We start from the raw sequence: 16,667 nt of genomic DNA, 5'->3' as shown, positions 1-16,667 counted from the left end.
GAACTCACCCTACACGCCCTTCGACCGCGGAACAGAGCCCTTCGCGCGCTCTCGACTTCTTCCTCGCAGAAGGATGCCTGGTTGGACTCAGGAAGAGTCTCCCCAGGAAATCGAGATCGGAACCCTCAAACGAGCGAAACAGAAGCTCGAAGATTTACTCACAGACCGGGATAACGAAGTCAGGTCGCTCAAGGAGGAGAATGTAGACCTCAAAAAACAACTCAAGGACGTGAATTACCGAGTGAGTCTCTCGCTCTCTTCTCTCTGACCGCCTTACCCGAACTGACCCGCTTGGATTGCCTGTGATAGGCTCAACATGAGGCGCGTCAAGCTTCGGAAGCTCAAGAGGCATTGAGGAAGAAAACCGACGTAAGAAATCGCTCAACTTTGCTCCTTTTCCTGTCACTGCTCACTCATTCGACGCGTCCGATAGGCTCACAACAATCTCAAGATCCAAAAGGACAATGCTGAAGCCGCGCTACTTTCGCACGAGGCCACGATCAAAGAGAGAGACGGAGAAATCAAAAAGTTGACTTATCGTGAGGAGGTTTCGAATTCAGCTTGTTGCCCACGAGCTGATTCTTCTACTCCCCCGCAAAGAACTTGAAGTAACATCTGTCCGATCAGCAACAGAGGCGACGGCGAAAGTCGCGGAAGAGAAAGCCGCCCTCGAAAAACGAGTTCACAAATTAACGATGGATCTCCAAAAAGCTCAACTCGAAATAGAGCAGGAGAAGGAGAATCGCTCCAAGTCGACGGTTGAGGGCAGAACAACTGGACCCGCCTCGAAGATTGCGAGACCTGTGAGTACTTTTCATCCTTGTTCTCGCTTGCGAATTGATCTCACAATTCCCTTCACAGCCATCACGTTCATCCATCGCTCCAAATGATTCATCGAAGAGTCGCTTTGGCTTCTCATCGAGCGCTCCCGTAACCTCTTCGACCTCCAAGTCTCGATCCTCGATTTCAGCCTCCGACTCGCAACCTTCCGCAATCCGACCTCCTTCTGCACTTTCGAATCACTCATCAATTCCCGGTCCCTCAAAACTTCCCGCTCGACGACCCTCCGTCACTGGAAGCTCAGTCTCCAACGCAGTCAACACTTCCTCCAGCATCTCTCCTCAACAAACGGCGAAACTCGCTCAACTCGAAAGTTCCCTCTCCTCCGCTCAAGAGACAATCACTTTCCTCTCCTCTGATCTCGCAACGGCTCAATCGACGATCCAAGCCCTCGAATCTACCCTCGAGACGACGCAGACTCAATCCTCGAAGAAGAAGGACGAACTTTTGCGGATCGAGAACCAACTCATGGCGCTCGAACGATCATCGCAGGAGGAGAGAGAAGTACTAAAGGATAAGATCGATGAGGCGGAGGTAGATGTAGAAGTCGCGAGGGAAGAGACGAAAGAGGTCAGGGAGGATCTCGAGAAGGAAATGGCTTCGATCGTGAAAGAAGCTCAGAAGGAGAAAGCGGAACTCGAAAGTCGATACAACGAGCTCGTTAGCGAGTTGGAGAGTCTCGAAGGAGAACTGGAAAGGAGAGGAGGCGAGAGGGAGGATCTGTTGAGATTGCTCAAAGAATCTCAGGAGCATGAAAAAGAGCTTGAAGGAACGCTGAAGGACAAGGAAGAGGAATGTGTTGAGTTGGAGAACGAGTTGGCGTACCTTGAGGAAACTCACGATGAAGCGTTAGAAAAAGCGAAGGAGGAGAGGGAGGAGCTGGAAGCGGAAATTGAGGATTTAAGGTCGATGAAGGCGAAGGCTGATCGTCAGGAAGAAGATCTGGAGGGACTCGAAGGGAACAGGGAGGAACTTGAAAGATTACTTGAAGACGCTAGAGCAGAGTGAGTCTCAAATTGCGCCATCTCGTTTCAAACTGACCCTTTGCGCTTCGGCAATGGTAGGTCCCAAAGCCTCAGGTCTCGACTGGAGCAAGCCGAAGCCGAACAGACCGCGCTACAATCTAGGATCGAAGCGCATGAGTCAGCGTTGACTGAGCGAGAGCAAGAGCTCAACCGCCTAAAAGAGCAATCGTACGTTTTTTGCTCGCCCTTGTATTCACATTCTACCAATCTGAATTCGCGTCCCACATACAGGACGCCCCTCGTCTCGGACTCTCAACCTCTCGAAGCTCAAATCTCCATCCTCGAAGCCGAAGTGTTCATGAAAGAATCCGAGATCGACTCGCTCACCAACCGATTGTCTCAATTCGAAGGACTCGCCTCAGCCCACGAAGAGCTCGTCGACGAAGCCGAGCGACTCGCTGCCGACCTAGATACGAAGACCGAAGAACTGGCAGTCGTCTCGTTGCAACTTGAAGAGCTCACTTCCTCCCACTCTTCAACTCGACAACTTGCTGAGAAGCATGAGAACCTCGCGAAGAACTTGCGAGAAATGGTTGAAACTCTCACGACGGAACGGGACAACCTCCGCAACGACGCTTCGAGCCATTCCGGAACTCTCATTTCCCTCCAATCGAAACTTGACGACCTTCGTTCAATCGTCAATCGCTCCCAGGACGATGAGGAGATCGACAAGTATCAAGCTGAACTGGCCGCCGCGCAAGAGGAGGTCGAGACGCTACAAGAACGCTTGCAGGAGTACGAGAATGGGGAATGGGCGTCGGCTCAAGTTTCTCAGGATCTCAAAGATCGTATCGCCTCGCTCGAGTTAGAAATTGCTCAGCTCAAGGACGCCCTCGAAACGGAACGCGGAAGCACCCTCACGGCCGAGCTCGAATCGGAAGTCGTCAAGAAATCCCTCGGTGAAACGAAACTTCAGCTCGAATCGGTTGAAAGTCTCCTCGATATTGAAACGAAAGCTCGCGTCGAAGTGGAGCGACGACTCGCAGAACAAGCTGAAGATGACTCGTCCTCCTCTTCCAGTCACGTGGAGGAGCTCGAAAGGGAAATCGATCAACTTCAAGCTCAACTCGACGACGTACGCGCAAACGCCGAGGACGACTCGTTCACACATCTGCAAGAAGTCACCGACTTGCAGCTCCGTCTTCGCAGTCAGGAGAATCAGATCGAGGATCTTCAAAGAGAACTCACTGTGTTGGACGCTCTTCGTCACATCCTAGGAGAGACGGAAGCTCGAGTCGATTCCCTCGGATGGGACCTCAAGGAGGCTCGCTCGGAGGCCGCGAAACAACATGCTCAAGCGGAAGAATCACTCGATACCGTCAACAAACGATTCGAGGAAAGCGAGGAGGAATGTTTGCGACTCCGAACCGAACTCGATGAGACTCGTCACAAACTGTCCGGCGCTCAGGACGCCCTCGATCAAGCACAAGCCGACCTCGCATCCTCGACTACTTCTACCTCGCTCGAAAAGTCTGCGCCCTCAGTTCCCTCTTCTCCTCTCCTCGCCCTCGCCTCCCCTACGACGAACTCCTTCTTCGGTCTCTCCCCCGGTTCCGACCCGAGCATACTCGTCACTCGTCTCCGTGAAGAAAGAGACGAACTCCGTTCCCGCCTCGACTTTGCCCGAACTGAAGCCGATTTCAGAGTCAAATCTCTTCAGAAGCGACTCGAACAGTCGGAAGAGACGAAGGCCCGTGAGCTTAGCATCATGGAAGTTGACCTCCTCGACAAGTCAGCTGCTCTCGAACACGAAATGGACACGAATGCGAAGATCGATGAAGCTCTACGACTCGCCAAGGTGGAAAAGACTCGAATCGAGGAGGAACTGGAAATTGCTACGAGGGAGCTCAAAGGAGCGACTGGAAAGGTGGACGAGTTTGAACAGAGGTTGCGAGAAGCGGAGAGGGCGAGAGAACAGCATGAGCAAGAGAGGGAGAACGCGTGGTCACTCGAAGGAGAATTGGAGGCTGCTACGAAATCCGCCGATACCGTAAGTACTGTTCTTTCTCTCATCCTGCTGATCCTACGTTGCTCATTGTGTATTGTGCAGATTCGCTCACAACTCGACGCCGCGACTGTATCCAATGCCGAACTTAACTCGTCCCTCGATTCTCTACGAGCTGATCTCCGACAAGCCGAAGCTGAACTCGACCGTCATCACGTCGCCGCCGCCGACGCGAGCAGGAAGATCGCACACCTCGAGGAGGCGCTCACCGTCGCTCGAGCAGAGGAGGAAAGTCGACAATCTGACGCCCTCGCCGAATTCGCAACCCTCTGTGGTTCGCTCGAATCTGATGTCTCTGGCCTCAAGTCACAGTGAGCAAAGGACTCTATGTAACATGCTACAGAGAGTCAAGAACTGACTCAATCTCGTTCGACAGAATCGCGGAACAAACCAATGTGATCAAGGAGCGAGAACGATCAATTTCTCTCCTTCAGCTCAGTCTCGCCGTCCGTGTCGCCATCGAAGACGACGACGAAGACTTCAAGGAGGATCACGATCGCTCGACCATTCGAGAGGAGGAGGAGGAGGAGGAGGACGTTCACGGCGGAGATCGCACAATCTCGGTCGAACCTTCCTCGTCTCCCGCTCACCTCGCTGATCTCGAAGCTCGACTTTCGGAAGAACTGTCGGTTCGTCTTCGACTCGAAGAACAGTTAGCCCAGACTCAAGCTCAATACGAGATTATTCGAGGAAATCATGTCTCTTCCGTTACGACCCTCGAGAAGGAACTTGAAGAAGCTCGTCAGCTCGCTCGGGACCAACAAGAACGGACGAATGAGGCCCAGTCATCTCTCGATGATCTTGCAGCAAAATCCGACTCGCTCGAGATGGAACGAGATTCACTTCTCGAGAATGTCGACTCTTTGCGCCAAACTCTCTCCGAACTCGAAGGACTCGACAACGAACGACAAGCGGAACTTACCGAGCTCCAGTCACTCGTCGAAGAGAAGCAATTGACACTCGACTTGGCTAATCAACGCATCGCGAGTCTCGAAACTTCCCTCTCTGAGCTCGGAGCTTCGTCTGCCGAATCCGCCTCTCTCGCCCAACAACGAATCGAATCCCTCGAACACCAATTATCCGACGTCGAATCTCGACTCTCGCAAGCTCTCCTCAACTTGACCGATTCGAACGAACGTGCTCATCACTCTCAAACTTCGCTCGCGGCTCTTCAAGAACGTTACTCGACTCTCGCCACAGACTTTGAACGTCTCGAGCAACAAGCTTCGGAAGAAACGTCCGAGACGCAGGCCGAAATCTCTCGATTGCAACAGCAAGTCGTCGAAGCGGAGGAAACCTCGATCCTGTACGAACAAGCACAACGACGCATTTCCGTCCTAGAGGAACAACTCGCTGCTCACGAATCCCTCTCTTCTAACTCGAACGATTCGGAGGAAGTTTCGGCCCTCTCGGAGCGACTCGAATCGACCCTTCGCGAGGTGGAAGAACTCTCGACTCTTCTCGAAACAGAACGAACCAATTCGGCGGTGGCGAATGCGAATCTCGAGGAAGCGGTTCAAGCTGAGAAGGAGACGAATCTGAAAGCGCAAGCGGCAGGAGATCGAGCGGCAAAGGAGATTCAAACGTTGAGACAACTCGGAAGAGCTTCCCAGGCTGAAGCCGAGGCGTTGTCGACGGAAGTTGGTCATTTGAGAACTCAAGTCGATGAACTACAAGCTCGTCAGTCTCGCCTTCTTCTCCTCTTGATTCGGAAGACACTGACAATCTGCTGATCAAAATGCCAGATCTCGAACTCGCCGTTCAAACTGCTCGTGCAGATCTCGACAAGTTGAGAGCAGAGAAGGATCGAAACATCGAGGAAATGGTCGTTTGCCTAGAAACTTACGAGGTCAAGATTCGAGAACTGGACGAATCCGTTGCTGAGAAGGAGACGAGAATCGAGGAGCTCGAGCAGAATTCGCAGGGACAACTCGAGGAGATTGATGAAGCGAATGAGAACTTGATTGAAGTGAGTTCATCCGCTTTCCCGCCAGTACAGAGCTCGACTGACCCGTTCGATGTGCAGGCTTTGAAAGTTCAGAAGAAGTACTCGGCTCAAATCGAACGACTCAAGTCGAAAATCGCAACTCTCCAACGAGACCTCCTCCAAGCCAAGTCTACACCTCCTCCGCCACCTCCTCCCGTCGCCGCCGATTCCGCTCCCCTCTCGAACAAGAAACGTCGAGCTCCCGAAGAATTCGATCCCCTCCCTGCCTCTTCTGCTTCGCCCGCACCACGAGCCATCGTCGCTACGAGACCTACCTCGCTGTCGTTCGATAAAGAGAACCCTTCTGTCCCCGCCAAGGTTCGACCGGCCTCTACTTCCTCGTTGGTAACGACAAAGAAGAGGAGTGATTCGGTCGTTCCGCTGAAACCGGAACATCAGACGACTCGTGCGGCCTTGAGACAAGTCGATGAGAATTCGACGGCGCCTCTCGTCACCCAAGTCAAGGTGAAACCTCTAGCTTCAGCGACAACGACAACGGAAAAGGCAGGAAATGCAAAGTTGGACGCTTTGAAGGCTAAATTGGCGGCGCAGAAGAGGACTAGGAGCGGAGCCAGTACTACCTCGGCCGTCAACTAGTGTCAAGCTTCCTGAGGAGTGTACAGTGAGCGAAGAGGGGAGAGCTCGTTCTTTCAGTATCATCACTTTCGATTTTCAATTCCCACTACATATACCGTTATTCTTATCCCTTTATGACTCCAATCCGATAAGTTTTGCTCATCATTGTATAGTGTTCTTTGCATGTGAAAAGGCATCTTGGAGATTCTTACCGTCGTTTGTCCTTTCTTGCGTCAGGATCAAAAGTGAATGGTCTCCTTGTCTTGCGCTAATTTGCGCTGTCGGCAGGGGTCGATTGGTGGTGTCTCGGAGCGCAGCCATACCTAGAGGCGTATCGAGAGAGATGAACCTTAGTGTCTAGCGAGGAGCTGTTTGAAACCTGAGGATTGACCCAGACAAGCTTCGCTCGCCAAAGATCGACTCGCAGTCGACTCGAGTGAACCGGACATTAGGTACGAGCGAAGAGGAGGGTATGCGTGGCTTGCAAGAGGACTACATATTTACGACGGGAGATACAGGTAAATCGTGAAAGTGACGGAGAGATCGCAAAACTTCAAGTTGAAATCGGTCACAAGTCTATTCGAAAAGATCCGGTCAGTCCCTCTGCGGAACAGAGAATGTGCGTAGGAGTGTTTGAGACTTACTCAGACTTGCACCGGTGGTGTGGGAGTCGACGCTTCCGCCGCTTCGAGTTTTGCGCGTTGCTCAGCTTCCCTCACCGCTCTCCTTTGTCCTTGGAAGTAAACCGATCCACCTATCGAGACGCACCAGAACAATCAATATCCAGGTCCATATGGCAGAGCAGCCTCACGGAGAGAAGGGAGAGAATGGCTTACCGAGAGCAGCTACGACCGTCAAACCTTGAGCTGCGACACGGTACCTGAGCATCTTGTTGAACTGAGCCCTGTTTCCCTTCTGTAGTGCTGAACTAGCAGCGACGAGTGCGACAACCGTGGCCAAACAACCTAGTCAATGGTCAAGAAATTACATTTGGTTGCGAAAAGTGTCAATTTTCGCAAACTTCGGGGACAATGCGACTTCCTTGGACTGACCGATGGGTACGAGAGGTTCTTCCTTGAACTTCCTCGAGAACTTGTCCCACATATTCTTTGGTGGAGGAGGTAGCTCGGGAGACCATGCTTCGGGAACGGGTTCGGGAGTGTATTGGCGAGGCATTTTTGGTTACGGCGAGAGAAATGAGCTTCAGGTAGTGGTGTAAACGTGCTCAACTAGGATGGACTGAGGTTGAACGAGGCAAGAGAGAGATGAGATCCGAAGGAGGGGGAGAAGTGAGCTCGACATCGACCAGCGTATTTGGGCCAGGGACGGTACTTACGAGCTATTGGAGTGCTTCAGAGTCGATAGCTAGTCTAAAAGGATCAGCAAGGTGAGTGTAACGAGTTGAAGGGTCCGCCTCTCCCAGAATTTCCAAACTCTCTCATCTTTTCCCTTTCTACCTTCACTTCTCAGTACACCTTCAAAATGCCTCCCAAGCGCAACCAAAAATCGAAACAAAACTCTAAGCAGTCGTCGAAGGCCCCTTCGAAGGCTCCCTCTGGTGCAGCGACTCCGGCTCAACAAGTTGAACCCAAAGCGAATGCCCCAGGTCTTCTCGGTCTCAACTTTGGTCAATCCTTCTCGAGTGTAGCTATTATCGACAAGGTGAGTTACAGCTATCTTTCTACACCGGCTAGAAACGCGCAACTGACGCCGTTCGATCACTGTTTAAAAGGAAGGACTCGCAGATTGCATCGCCAACGACGACGGAGAGCGACAGATCGCCTCTGCTCTTTCGTTCAACGGTTCTGAAGTCGTGAGTCGGCCTACTTTCATCGTTTTGCCGGATTGCATAGCTGATATGGATAGGTGGATTGACAGTACTCTGGTGTTCCCGCTCGCGCTCAACTCGTTCGTAACGCAGAGAACACTATCCTTGCTTTCCGAAACCTTCTCGGCAAATCGTAAGTAATCGCAATCGCGTCAGGTCGCAAACTCGAGCTAAGCCAAATATTGATTTATCCATTTTCTCGTATTTACCAGTTACGCTGAAGTGAAGGACGTGAAGCAACCTTGCAACTCTGCCCCTATCGTTGAATCGAACGGACAACCCGCCTTTACCGTCACGATCAACGAGAAACCCACTACTCTCACCGTCCACGACTGCGTTGTTCGATACCTCCGAGTTCTCCTTTCCTACGCTACCGACTTCCTCGGACGACCTGTTTCCGATGCCGTCCTCACTGTCCCCTCTTCCTTCTCTTCTGCTCAAATCGATGCTCTCCTCGCTGCCGCCAAGGAGGCCGGTGTCAACGTCGTTCAAACGATTCCTGAATCCGCCGCCGCTCTCACGGCGTACCAATCGACCGAGGTCACCACAGAAGGTGAACCTCTGTCGATCGACCGAAACACTATCGTCCTCGATGTCGGAGCTACGACTACGACTGCAACCGTCGTTGCTGTCCGAGATGGACTCTTCCACCCTCTCGCGACTGTTTCCGACTCGAACCTCGGAGGAGACAAACTCGACGAGAAACTCATGGACTTCTTCGGCAAGGAGTTCACGAAAAAGACTCGAATCCCTATCGAAGCTTCGAACCACCGTGCTCAAATGAAACTCCGCCTCGCCGTCGAAGTCACGAAGAAATCGCTCTCTGCCTCGAACTCCGCTCCTTGCTCGATCGAATCGCTTGCAGAAGGTATGGATTTCCACGGAACCGTCAACCGAATGCGATTCGACCTCGTGGCCGCTTCGATCTACTCTGGTATCATTTCGAAGGTTGAAGAAGCATTGAAGCAAGCGAAGTTGGACCCTCTCGAAATCCAAGAAATCGTTCTCGTCGGAGGAACCACTAAACTCCCTGCCCTCGCCGATAAACTCAGCTACCTTCTCTCGGAATCCGTTCAAATCACTTCCCAAATCGAACCCGATGAGGTCGTCGCGAAAGGTGCTGCCCTTCACTCTCTCTCCCTCTCGAAAACTTTCCCTTCCTCGACTCCCAACTCTTCCGAACTCCTTCGCTCCTCCACTACCGAACCTTCCGTCGTTTCCCCCTCTGCCCTCTCGAAACCCCTCGGATTCGTTCTCGAACCCGAACAAACCGACGTCTCGAAACTCGCTTTCGTCACCCTCATGGACCGAGACACCCCTCTCCCCGCACGACGAATCATCGACCTCAACGTCCCTGCCGATACTTCCGCTTCCGAAGTCGTTCTCGCCTTGTGGGAAGGAGAAAGTTACGTCAAGATCACTCCTCGGGAAACCAAAGTTGAACAAGCGAAGGGACTTCTCTCGTCGATGGCGAACGCCGTCAAGGGCGCCGTTGGAGCTGGAAAGGATGAAGAGTTCTCCGATTCGGAGGACGAGGAGGAGGACATCAAGACGGTCGAAGTGAAACCTACAGCGGCGATCGCCGATCTCGTCGTTCCCGTCAATTCGAAGAAGACCGATTCAAAGGTTCGTGTTACCCTCGTCGTCGACTCGAATGGAAAGGGATCGATCGAGGCGAAACAACTAGTAGATGGTGCCGAATCCGTGTCGAAGACTTTCTAGATTGTTTGCCCTTGTTTACTTTCAGACTCCCTCACCTCCAAAAAGAAGAATAATTCTACCTCCTCGTCCTCTCATCTCTCAGCATGCTTTCTTTTCATCCTCGTATTATTCCCCTCCATGCAGCAATTAGATGACATTCTTGTTCTTCGATTCATTCCTCTCCCGGTGCTAACGAAGACTCGAAAGAGAGAATGAGAGATAGCGACTACTAACTTTCAGGATTCTGCAAGAGAGAAGGCAAGGTCTCTCTGCAAGGGCGACTAGAATGATACAGAACAACAAACTAAACTGACGATAAAACGAAAACAGAAAGAGAAACAGATGAATGAAAAACGAAAGACGGGAGGAGGTGATCAAAGGTAGGAACGACGACTTATCTTCGAGGGTCTGGAGTCCAGCCGTTCTGATACATCGCCGCGGAGGAAGGAAGTGCAGTAGCAGGAGTGAAAGTCGAAGCAGAAGGGATCGGAGGGGAAGGTTGAAGCGCGACGGGAACTGCAGAGAACCGCTGAGAATGTTGATGGGGTTGAAGTTGAGGGTGAGAATCGTAGACGGTCTTCGCTTGGAAGTATTCGGGAGGAGTTGGTCGACGATAGTGATCTGCCGACGAGGAGACGCCTGGAGTAGCGGGAGAACCGTAAGAAGCGAATGGGGAAGTGGGAGCGGGAGACCATCGATTCGCGACAGGGATCGTCGCTGCTTGACGAGGAAGGAAGTGATCGAATCGTCGATTCGGCGGCAACGAGGTAGGGAACGAGGGAAGTTGAGACGGTCCTGGAAGGTGAGCGGAAGGTCGAGCCAAACCATTTGAGAGAATGATTCGATTGTTGTTCTGCTGCTGCAAGGATTGAGCACGTTCGTTCGCGGTAACGGGACGACTGCTATGAGCTGACGCTGTGAATGACTCGTCTTCACTCGGATCTTCGTCGGGACCTCCTCCACTACTGCCGAACCAATCTTCTTTCGCAGAATTCGAAGCTTCTTCATCTGGAGTGTCTTCGTTGAGCATGTTTCGAAGGTGCATACCAGCTTTCGAAGCGAGAGAAGTCGCGGTCGGGGCTGATTGGGGAAAGGAAGGGAGAGGAGGGAGTTGACGACCGTCCGGGGTTGGGAAGTAGCTCATTGGAGAAGGACCGGAAGTTGCAGGTCGAGAAACAGCAGGCTGTAAGCGATTTGCGAGTCAGGACTTGCGAAACGAAGTCAGGACTTCGCGGAAGAACTCACGGATTGAACGAGAGGAGTGACCGCTGGCGAGTCGTCGTCTTGATCGTCGTAGTCTTGCGTCGAGTTGCCGCTGACGAGATTGCGAAGACCAAGCTTTTTCGCGTCTACACAGTCGAGAACAGCGGGTCAGTTTCGTTTCAGAAGATGCGAGAGAGCGTAAATGTGAAGTCTTACTGTTCGTGAACCACTGCAAGCAGAGAAGGGAAAGGTCAGTCACATCACGCGGCGTGAAGAAAGACGGACGAAGCTCACGTTTCGACATTGAACTGCAGTTTTCGTTCCCATTTCTTCTCCGATCGCTTTCCAGTTCTTGCCATGTTGTTCGAGCAAACGAAGGATGTCGGCTTTCTCTGCTGCCGACCAATACGAACTCGAATTCGCTTTACGTCTCGGTTTCAATTTCTCGTTCGACACGGTCGTTTCGATCGCTCCGTCATCGTCGAGATCCATCCGAACTTTACGATTCGTCTTCGCGGCGCGAGGTCGGAGGGACGAGGATCCAGCGTCGTCTTGATCGTCGGCGTTCGGGATCGTCGCGAGAGCTCCGAGAACCTCAGCGGCTTCGATCATTCCTTCCGAGTGAAGTTGAGGGAGACGAGCGTTTCGAGCGTTCTTCGATGCGGCTGAAGGGGTGTACTCGTCGTTATCGTCTTCGAATAATCGATCGAGAGCGACTGAAGGGGGAGGTCGAGGAGTAGCCGAAGTTGTGAGAGTCGAAGTTTCGATCGAAGGAAGAGGAGGTCTCGTGTTGCGAGGAGAAACGGGAATAGGTCGATCGTCTTCGTCTTCGTCCTCGTAATCGTCTCGATTGCCGAGCATCGTCGATTTCGCCCCTTTGAGATTCGACAAGAGCGAAGAACCTTTCCCTTTCCCTTCTCCCGGTCGCTTCTTCGTCTTCTTCCTCCTTCCATCTCGACCTCTCCGCTCCGACAAGCTCCTGAAATCGATCGCATTCTTCATCCGATAATAGAAAAGTACGCATTGAGCCGTCGTCTTGTTGGGTAAGTTTTGAGCAATCTTTCCAAACTGTTTCGGATGTTGAGCGTAACCTTTACAATAAGTTTCGACTTCTGCTTCCGTCCAAGGTTCCATCGGAGTTGAAACGCCATACGCTTCGACCGGATCATCGATTCGATACCGTTCGTCGTCGAAAGTACACGAGATGATTTCGGCTCGTTCGGAAGGATCGACCGCCAAATCTGGAACGACTGCCGCCGTTCTCGCCGCACGAACGTCGGGATCCCTCAAATCGGCATTCTCGAGACTCGCGAGAATCTCGAGGAATTCAGCCTCGGATCGAACGGCGTCCCCGTTCCCCCAAGTCGAATTCGTTAATCCTCCTCCTCCTCTACGATTCGCCCTTCCTCCTCCCAACGCGAGAGGTCCAGGAGTAGCAGGTTCAGGGTAGTAAGGCATTCTGGAAGAATCGATCGAAGGAGTTTGAGGTGCCGCCGTTGAGGACGACGACGACGAATTCTTGATCGATTTCCGTTGGATTCGGTCTTTGATCTTGTCGAGTCGTTTCACGTGAGCTTGCCAGTCTTGATCGTGAATTCGGTACTGTTTTCGCAAGTCGACCATCTTTTCACCTCGACGTTGATCTCGTTCGGAGAATTCTTCGATAAGGAATGGGATCATGAGAGTTTGATCCGTCGAAAAGTCGTCCCAAGTCGCTTTGAACCAGGTCTCTCGTTCTGCGAGCGGAATCGACAAGACTGGGCTCTGAGCTTGTTCCTTTGCTGGAGCTGGAGCTGGAGCTGAATCGAGTTTGATTTCTTCGTGAGCGATTGAAAGATCGTTTTGACCCGGTGAGATGTGTTTCGTCGGAGGAGAGATCGGTTGAGGCGGAGAATGATGATCAAGAGGAGTAGTCGAAGAAGGATGAGCTGGTTCGAGGAATTCTGCTGCGAGGACCGGTCGTTGAGAAGAAACGCTTCGAGGGGGAGAAGGAACGACGGGTTCTTCGATGACCGTGGATCTTTCGACGACGAGGGGCTCTTCGATCGGTAATTCGGCTTGAGGAGTAGGTTCTCGAACTGGTAGGGTCGGAGCTGGCTCAGAATGATCGATATCCATCTCGAGCTCAATCGCCGGTTCTTCCTCCTTTCGCTCGATGCTCGGAGTTTCTTCCTCCTCAGTCGGTTGTTGTACGGGAACTTCAGGCTCGATGATCGGTTCGTCTACTTGCATATCATTGACGTCCCTGACCTCCTCCTCGCCCTTCTCCGGTTGTTCCGATTTCGATTCGACCGGTGCTTGAACGCTCGGAACGACGACCTCCTCCTCCTGAATAACGTTCGTCTCGAACATATCGAGATCTTCCTCCTCCTTGCGTTCTTCCTCAGCTTTTTCCGTCGTTTCCATCTCCTCAACTCGAGTACTCCCTTTCTCTTCGACCTGTTCCCTCTTCTCTGGCTCAACTCGCTCCTCCTTCTCCGCCTCAACCGAAAGGACCTTGTCCGGTCTCTCACTCTTCTCCACTTCCTCTAACGGTCCAATCAAATCCGCTTCCGATACGATCTCACCTTCTTCCCTTTCTTTCTCCGTTTCGTTTCCTCCTCCTCCTTCTGGAACTACAAGGGACTCCGTCTCCTTCACAGGAAGTGTCGGTACTTCCGTCGCGGTCGTGGTCGAAGAGATCGTTCGACTCCGACGTGGAGAAGGTAAAGGAGGAGTTTCACCTCTCGTTTCCGCGATCGCTTCTCTTTGTCTCCTCGGCGGAGGCGGTGGGGTCGTCGAGATCGGTGTTTGTGTTTTCGCTCGAGCTCGAGGAGGTGGAGGTGGAACTGGAGACGGTTCGCGGTGGTAAGTGGTGAGAGGGATTCGGTTTCGAGAGGAGGAGGAGGAGGGAACTGGAACTGGAACTGGAACTGGAAGATTCGGAGTAGGAGTAGAGACGATCTCTCCTTCTTCTTTCTCTTCTCCTTCTTCCAACTCTTCTTCTTCTTCTTCCTCTTGCTGCAGTTGAGCCGGAGAAGGTACTGAGGAGGAGGCTAATGGCGCGTCGGCGAGGATGAATTGATTCGGAGGAATGATGGAAGCGAGTAGAGGAATCAGAGGTTGAGGAGATTCTTTCATCGCTGAAGGGGGTAACCTCCTTCTCGAAGGCATTGTCGAATTGCTCGTGTTCGTAGGTAGAGGGGGAGGATCACGAGGAGGTGTATCAGAAGCAGAAGAAGAAGGACGAGGTAATCTCGTTGGAGGTGGTAAAGGAGGAGTATCGGAAACTTGAGGAGGAGGAGGAACTTCTTCAACTTCTTCTTCCGCAGGATCCTCCTCATCTTCAAGTTTCGGGCGTCTCGAGTATCCGTCGTCTTCATCTGAAATAGTTCGTCGCCTCCTCCGCCGCGAATCGTACGCTTCGGAAATCGAGTTCCTCGAATTCCTTTCAGGCGACCTTGAACGAGTCCTCGATTCCGACCTTGATCGCGACCTTGATCTTCTCGTTCGAATCCTCTGCGACGGTGGTGGTGGTGAATTCGGACGACTCCTCGACTTTGAAAGGAGAGGTTCAGGAATCTCTCCCGGAGAATACGACCTCGATCTCGATCTCGATCTCGATCTCGCTCGTTGCGATTGCGGTTGAGCGAATCGACTCCCTTCTCTCTGATCCCTTCTTTCATCCCTCGAAGTTTCCCTCTCGCGGTTCCATCCTCGATCGACCGCCGTACGTTCCCTCCCCTTCCCTTTCGCGTTCCAATCGACTGGACTTCTCGCTCGAGGCGTGCTGGTGTTGGATTCGGAAACGTTCCTTGAATTCGGTTTCGACGACGTCGCAAGAGTGAGAGAGCCGTTCACTCCGAGATTCGACAAGTTCCCGATCGGAACGAATTGAGGATGAGGATGAGTCGATCGAGAATCGGAATAATGGTTCGAACGACGAGAGGAGGGAACGGTCGAGGGAGTCGTGGTTGAATCGAGTGGGAAACGGAGGAGTGAAGTAGAGTAATTCCTATCGCAGCATGGCCGCAATCTCAACGTCGAATCAGCTGTGACAACAAGGGAGAGAGAGGAAAAACATTCGGGACTCACGATTTCCCTCCCGTTTCACTACTTGCACTGAACCTTTTCCCCCCTCCCTGCACTTTCTCCCCTCCTCCTCCTCCTGCTCCCGTTCTATCCGATCCTCTATCCCATCTACTACTTCCCCTCTCCCTTTCCCTTTCCCTCTCTCTGTCTCTTTCCCTCTCGCGCGCAGTCGGACCAGGTGAACTATTCCTACTCGTACTCCCATACCTTCTCCTCTCCCTTTCCTCCCCATCGAACGAGTCTTCGTCGTCGTCATGATGTCCTTGATCTTGTTCTTGTCTACTCCGTTTCCGACTTCTCGAGATTCGATTCTTATAAGGGATTTGAAAACCCGTACTAGTCGTCGCACTCTGCGTCGTAGTTGATGGTAGAGAGTGGAGAGCAGGAACGAGTTTCGACGAGGAGGAAGAGGAAGAGGAGGAGGGAGAAAAGAAGACGTTTTGAAGGATCCCTTCCAAACGAGAACGACTAGTTCCCACCACTCCCACTCCCGTAGACGAAGAAGTACTGGGAAGATTCGATGATGAGGAAGTGGTTGTGTTGGTGGGGATCCCGAATCTTTCAGCTCTTTCCAATCTCTTCAATTCTTCTTTCCTCCTTTCTTCTGTCGTCCCCTTCCCAATCATCTCTTCCTCCTTCTTCATCATTGTCCCGCCTCCCGTCGATAGACTACTAGTTCGACTGGGATGGTTCGGTAGTCGGGAAGCAGAAGAAGATGAAGGAGTTGCAATTCGTTCGGCGGGAATGGAAACGATCGAAGGAGATCTTGAACGAATCCCTCCCGTCGTCGTTGTTGATGATCGTTTACTTCCTACGCTCTGGGGTCTCACTGGCAAGTTCGAAGCATTTGAGGTGGAGGTCATTCCTAATCGTAGAGGAGGTCCAGCCGAGACGAGAGGAGAATTCGGAAGAGAATTCGAATGAGAACGATGTTGTTCTCGGGATCTGTAGGCTGCTGGACCGGTTGGAGGGAGCAGTGGGAGTGGTAGAGAGGATAGTGAGGACGAGGTAGAAGCAGTGTTTGGGAGTGAAGAGACTCGAAGAGGAGGGGAGAAGATAGCAGAGGAACTCGAGGAGGCGGTCGGTGGGAGTCTAAACACGCAACTCGCTGTCAGTTTCCTCGACCTTCACAGAGTAGCTGAGTGGGCTTACCTGTTCCTACTCGGAGGTAAACTCGAGTGAGAGTGAGAGTGAGAGTGGTGAGATGATCTAGGAGTTCTCTCCCTATCTCTCTCTCTCACGCGATCCCTGTCTCGATCCCTTGAGTCCCTATCCCTACTACTACTCTTACTTCCATGATCCATCACTCACTCGAGTCCCGATTCGAGAGAGAGAGAGTTGGTCGTCCGTTCCAAAAGAGGGAGGGAACGACAATTCGCAGACGAGTAGAACAAGGGACGCGAAGTCGGATCGATCGGAAGGATCTTGAAA

At 52.3% G+C, this 16,667-nt stretch overlaps 4 protein-coding genes across 4 annotated transcripts; 2 read left to right on the top strand and 2 right to left on the bottom strand.

The window, feature by feature from the left end:
* Positions 1-73: 73 nt before the first annotated feature.
* On the top strand, positions 74-6,454 carry JCM6883_003112 (uncharacterized protein; the record flags this gene model as incomplete). Its single annotated transcript, XM_076633532.1, has 11 exons — positions 74-241; positions 310-369; positions 434-539; positions 601-803; positions 862-1,844; positions 1,905-2,033; positions 2,097-3,855; positions 3,916-4,181; positions 4,247-5,550; positions 5,616-5,839; positions 5,897-6,454. The coding sequence occupies 11 exons, from the start codon at positions 74-76 to the stop codon at positions 6,452-6,454; spliced, it is 5,760 nt and encodes a 1,919-aa protein (XP_076486456.1).
* Positions 6,455-7,077: 623 nt separating this feature from the next.
* RCF1 (respiratory supercomplex assembly factor RCF1) lies at positions 7,078-7,609 on the bottom strand (the record flags this gene model as incomplete). Its single annotated transcript, XM_076633531.1, has 3 exons — positions 7,078-7,187; positions 7,270-7,398; positions 7,486-7,609. The coding sequence occupies 3 exons, from the start codon at positions 7,607-7,609 to the stop codon at positions 7,078-7,080; spliced, it is 363 nt and encodes a 120-aa protein (XP_076486455.1).
* A 306-nt stretch (positions 7,610-7,915) lies between these two features.
* On the top strand, positions 7,916-9,983 carry SSZ1 (ribosome-associated complex protein SSZ1; the record flags this gene model as incomplete). Its single annotated transcript, XM_076633530.1, has 4 exons — positions 7,916-8,095; positions 8,166-8,246; positions 8,312-8,394; positions 8,474-9,983. The coding sequence occupies 4 exons, from the start codon at positions 7,916-7,918 to the stop codon at positions 9,981-9,983; spliced, it is 1,854 nt and encodes a 617-aa protein (XP_076486454.1).
* Positions 9,984-10,356: 373 nt separating this feature from the next.
* JCM6883_003109 (uncharacterized protein) lies at positions 10,357-16,540 on the bottom strand (the record flags this gene model as incomplete). Its single annotated transcript, XM_076633529.1, has 6 exons — positions 10,357-11,145; positions 11,208-11,311; positions 11,382-11,394; positions 11,460-15,159; positions 15,240-16,328; positions 16,389-16,540. 6 exons carry the CDS (start codon positions 16,538-16,540, stop codon positions 10,357-10,359), a joined length of 5,847 nt encoding a protein of 1,948 aa, XP_076486453.1.
* Between the last annotated feature and the right edge of the window lie 127 nt (positions 16,541-16,667).

Source organism: Sporobolomyces salmoneus (assembly GCF_050403485.1).
Source record: "Sporobolomyces salmoneus JCM6883 DNA, S_salmoneus_JCM6883_v1_ctg40, whole genome shotgun sequence".
NCBI lineage: Eukaryota > Fungi > Basidiomycota > Microbotryomycetes > Sporidiobolales > Sporidiobolaceae > Sporobolomyces > Sporobolomyces salmoneus.
This window is presented reverse-complemented; position numbering and strand designations above follow the sequence as displayed.